Below are 3,181 nucleotides of genomic sequence, written 5' to 3'. Positions count from 1 at the left end.
CCTGACAAAATATCTGACAATGAAATACATATATACTGTCTAGATACTCTGGTTCAGAAAACTAAAGTTATTTACTCTCTGAATGCTTTCTTCACTCCTTTCATAAAATTACTAAGGCTGGAAAAGACCACCAAGATCACCTGGTCCAACCACTGTCCTACCAATGCCACCCACTAAACCACCAACCCCTAAGCACCACGTCCAGCCTTTCCTTGAACACCCCCAGGGCCGGTGACTCCACCACCTCCGTGGGCAGCCCGTTCAATGCCTGACTGCTCTCTCTGAGAAGCAATGCCTCCTCATTTCCAACCTGAACCTCCCCCCGCACAACTTGAGGCCACTCCCTCTAGTCCTATCACTAGTTACCTGTGAGAACAGGCCGATCCCCAGCTCCCCACACCTTCCCTTCAGGTACTTGTAAAGACCAATAACCTCTCCCCTGAGCCTTTCCAGCCAGCGTCCCCCCAGCCTGCAGCACTGCACGGGGTCGTTGTGCCCCAAGTGCAGGACCCAGCGCTGAGCCATGTTGAACCCCCCGGGGGAGCCACGCCTGCCCGCCGTGCCCGGCGTCCCCGCGGCCTCACCTGCCCCGTGTGTGTCACCAGCTCGCCGCTGCCAGCCGCCCGCAGCCCGTAGTGCCGCCAGGACGCGGCGGGCAGGGACGGGCGGCGCAGCGGCAGCAGCAGCAGCCAGCGGCGGAAGGTCGAGCCGGGCGCCGCCATTTTGCGCCCTCTCCGGCGGCCGTGCGCATGCGTCTCCCCTGCCCCTCCGTCAGCGTTGCTGCCGAGGAGCGGAGCCGCCGCGCCGGCTGGGAACGGTTGGTGGCCGTTGGGGGCCGTTGGGGGCGGCGGGGCTCGGTAACGGGGGGAAGAGGGGTCGTGAGGGGTGTGCTCATGGCCGCGCTGTCCCCGCAGGGCGCGGAGCATGCTGTCCCTCCTGGCTAGAGCCGCCGCCGGGCCGCTCCGCTCGCTGTGCCGCTCGCCCTTCAGCTCGCTGGCGCCGCGGTGGCGGGCGGCGGGGGGGCCCCCATCGGCCGCCGGGGCCTCGCCGCTGTGGAAAGGGGCGGCCGCCTCCCCGGCCCTGCCCGCCGGCCCGCCGCTGCCCGGCCTCCTGCAGCTCTTCGCCGGGCTGAAGACGAAGACGACGCTCAGAAGGCGCTGTAAGGACTGCTTCATTGTTCGCCGCAGGGGCCGGCTCTACGTTTGCTGCAAGACCAACCCCCGGCACAAGCAACGGAAGCTGTAGCGCCGCGGTCGCCGCCCGTCGGAGCGGTTGCCCAAAAGGGCTTTTCCGTGGAGCTCCTGAGAGGAAAGAAATAAACGTGGTGTTTCTGTGTAAGGTCTGTGAATCCGAGTGTGTACAGCCGTGTCACTGGGATCGCTGCCGGTTCACTGGCTGCCTGTTGACTTCTGGCAGCTAGGGACCCAAGTCAGAAAGTGCTGTAGGTGACAGTGCTGGATCTTAATTCTAAAAGTAGAGTGAATCAAGTTCGTGGCGGTCACTGCCTTACCTTTGTTTCAAACTGTGGATGCTGAGAACTCAAAGCCACGACTTTCAGGATCTCTTGGTTATTTAGCCTTAATGCCTTACAACCAATTAGTTTACGCTTAAGTTAGTAAGAGTGAAGCTAAAGCTTCTGACTTGGATGCATCTGTGCTTAATTAAAGCAAAATGAAAATAAACATGGCTGATAGTGCGTTATTACAACATACTATGAATATTCCGTGAAAGAAAACTGTGATGTTGAAAACTGTGGTAACAGAGACAATACCCTCTAACTTAGCTAAGCCCTGAAGTGGGAAATGATATTAAATATGTTACATCAAAAGATGGTGTGCCAGCTTTTGGGTTAGTTCGTATGTAAGGTAAAAAATTCTTTTCACTGTTGAGTTACAGCACGGATAACCTTACGTAGCTTCAATAATGCCAGTATAACTAACCCTTGCTTAACATTATGGGTTTTAACAAGAGATGATGGCATTTTATCAGTGTAATATGAGGCAATCTAGAAATTTTTAAGTTAGAGCATCTAATGTCATAATTTAATAATATATTGCCTATATGGTATATGTTGAAGTGTTCTCAGTGTGTTCATTCTTCTGAGAAGTCCCCTTTGATGGTTGTGGTGTACCTGCTATTCTACTAGTAAAAGGTTTCCTGACCCTTAACACAAAAAGGCGGTAGCTGTGGTAGCTAGGAATTACTGCTTTATGACTAGAGTTTGTAAACTGATTTTTGTGGATATCTGCAACAAACATGAAAAGAGTAATTTCAGCTTCCAGCTAATTTGTCCGAAGTTTCTGTAAAGATTTAGGCTCGCTGACAAATGCCAGTGAGGCCCTAGAATTATTTTAGTACAGCTTTTTGTGTATCCCTTGAAACAGCTCTCCAGCAGAGAGTTTGGGGAGAATGACTAGGAACATAAATGCCTCAAAGGTCATACGGCTGAGCATGCTGTTGAATGCAAACTGCTGGATCTGTGTAGCAGGGGGTAAAAATTTAGACAGCCATAATTGCTGCAATCCCCAAGTGTGTTCCTAGTGCTTCTGAACATCATTGTGCTTGAAGCAGGGGTGTTTGATCTTCCTGTGAACCGCAAGTTCTCAGCACAAGATACCAAACTATGCTTTTGGACAAGTAGGTTACTGCTACAAGATTGTCAGAGCACTGTGAGATAGTGTCCCAAACTTAGAAGAGGTGAAGTTGATTGAGCACAACCTGTATTTGAGGTTGCTCAAACAGTATGATGACTAGAAGGACTTTTCTGCCCTCTTAAAATTCCATGGCTTGAAAATTCTACTAACTTCTATAATTATACCTTTTCTTTTTTACTAGGTTCTTGGCAGGCAATGAGAAGCTGGAAAGTTGTGGCTAAACAACCCAGAGGCAACGGTTATTGACTGGTCCCTATGTGTCTGAGCACTTTGTCTTTTCATTCATGACTCACTACAGGAAATGTGGATTTGGAAAGAGAGGAACAGGTTAGTTAACATAGACAGGAGGTCACATACTCAGGAGGTATCGAGGAAATTCATGGCAATGAAGGGGGAGAAAAAAGGCTAGCTTCATCTAACCAGAGACACAGGCTGACTCAAAACTTGGAAGCCTACTCAGAACCAAAGAACCTTGAAGTAGTTGAAAACTTGATGTACCTCACAAAGCATGGCTGAAGTTTACATGC

The 3,181-nt window shown here is 50.9% G+C and overlaps 1 protein-coding gene across 1 annotated transcript; it reads left to right on the top strand.

Moving 5' to 3' along the window:
* The first annotated feature begins 604 nt into the window (after positions 1-604).
* On the top strand, positions 605-1,682 carry MRPL36 (mitochondrial ribosomal protein L36). Its single transcript, XM_080579327.1, has 2 exons — positions 605-817; positions 915-1,682. The coding sequence occupies exons 1-2, from the start codon at positions 750-752 to the stop codon at positions 1,243-1,245; spliced, it is 399 nt and encodes a 132-aa protein (XP_080435453.1). The 5' UTR covers positions 605-749; the 3' UTR covers positions 1,246-1,682.
* The last annotated feature ends 1,499 nt before the right edge of the window (positions 1,683-3,181 follow it).

The sequence above is a fragment of the Anser brachyrhynchus genome (assembly GCF_964034855.1).
Source record: "Anser brachyrhynchus genome assembly, chromosome: 2".
NCBI classification, from domain to species: Eukaryota; Metazoa; Chordata; class Aves; order Anseriformes; family Anatidae; genus Anser; species Anser brachyrhynchus.
This window is presented reverse-complemented; position numbering and strand designations above follow the sequence as displayed.

What these genes read in the sequence shown, in the direction of transcription:
- MRPL36 (XM_080579327.1), top strand. Translation starts at nt 750, where the DNA reads ATGCGTCTCCCCTGCCCCTCCGTCAGCGTTGCTGCCGAGGAGCGGAGC. An exon ending in CGCCGCGCCGGCTGGGAACG is followed by an intron (nt 818 to 914) that starts GTTGGTGGCCGT and finishes CTGTCCCCGCAG; the next exon opens with GGCGCGGAGCATGCTGTCCC.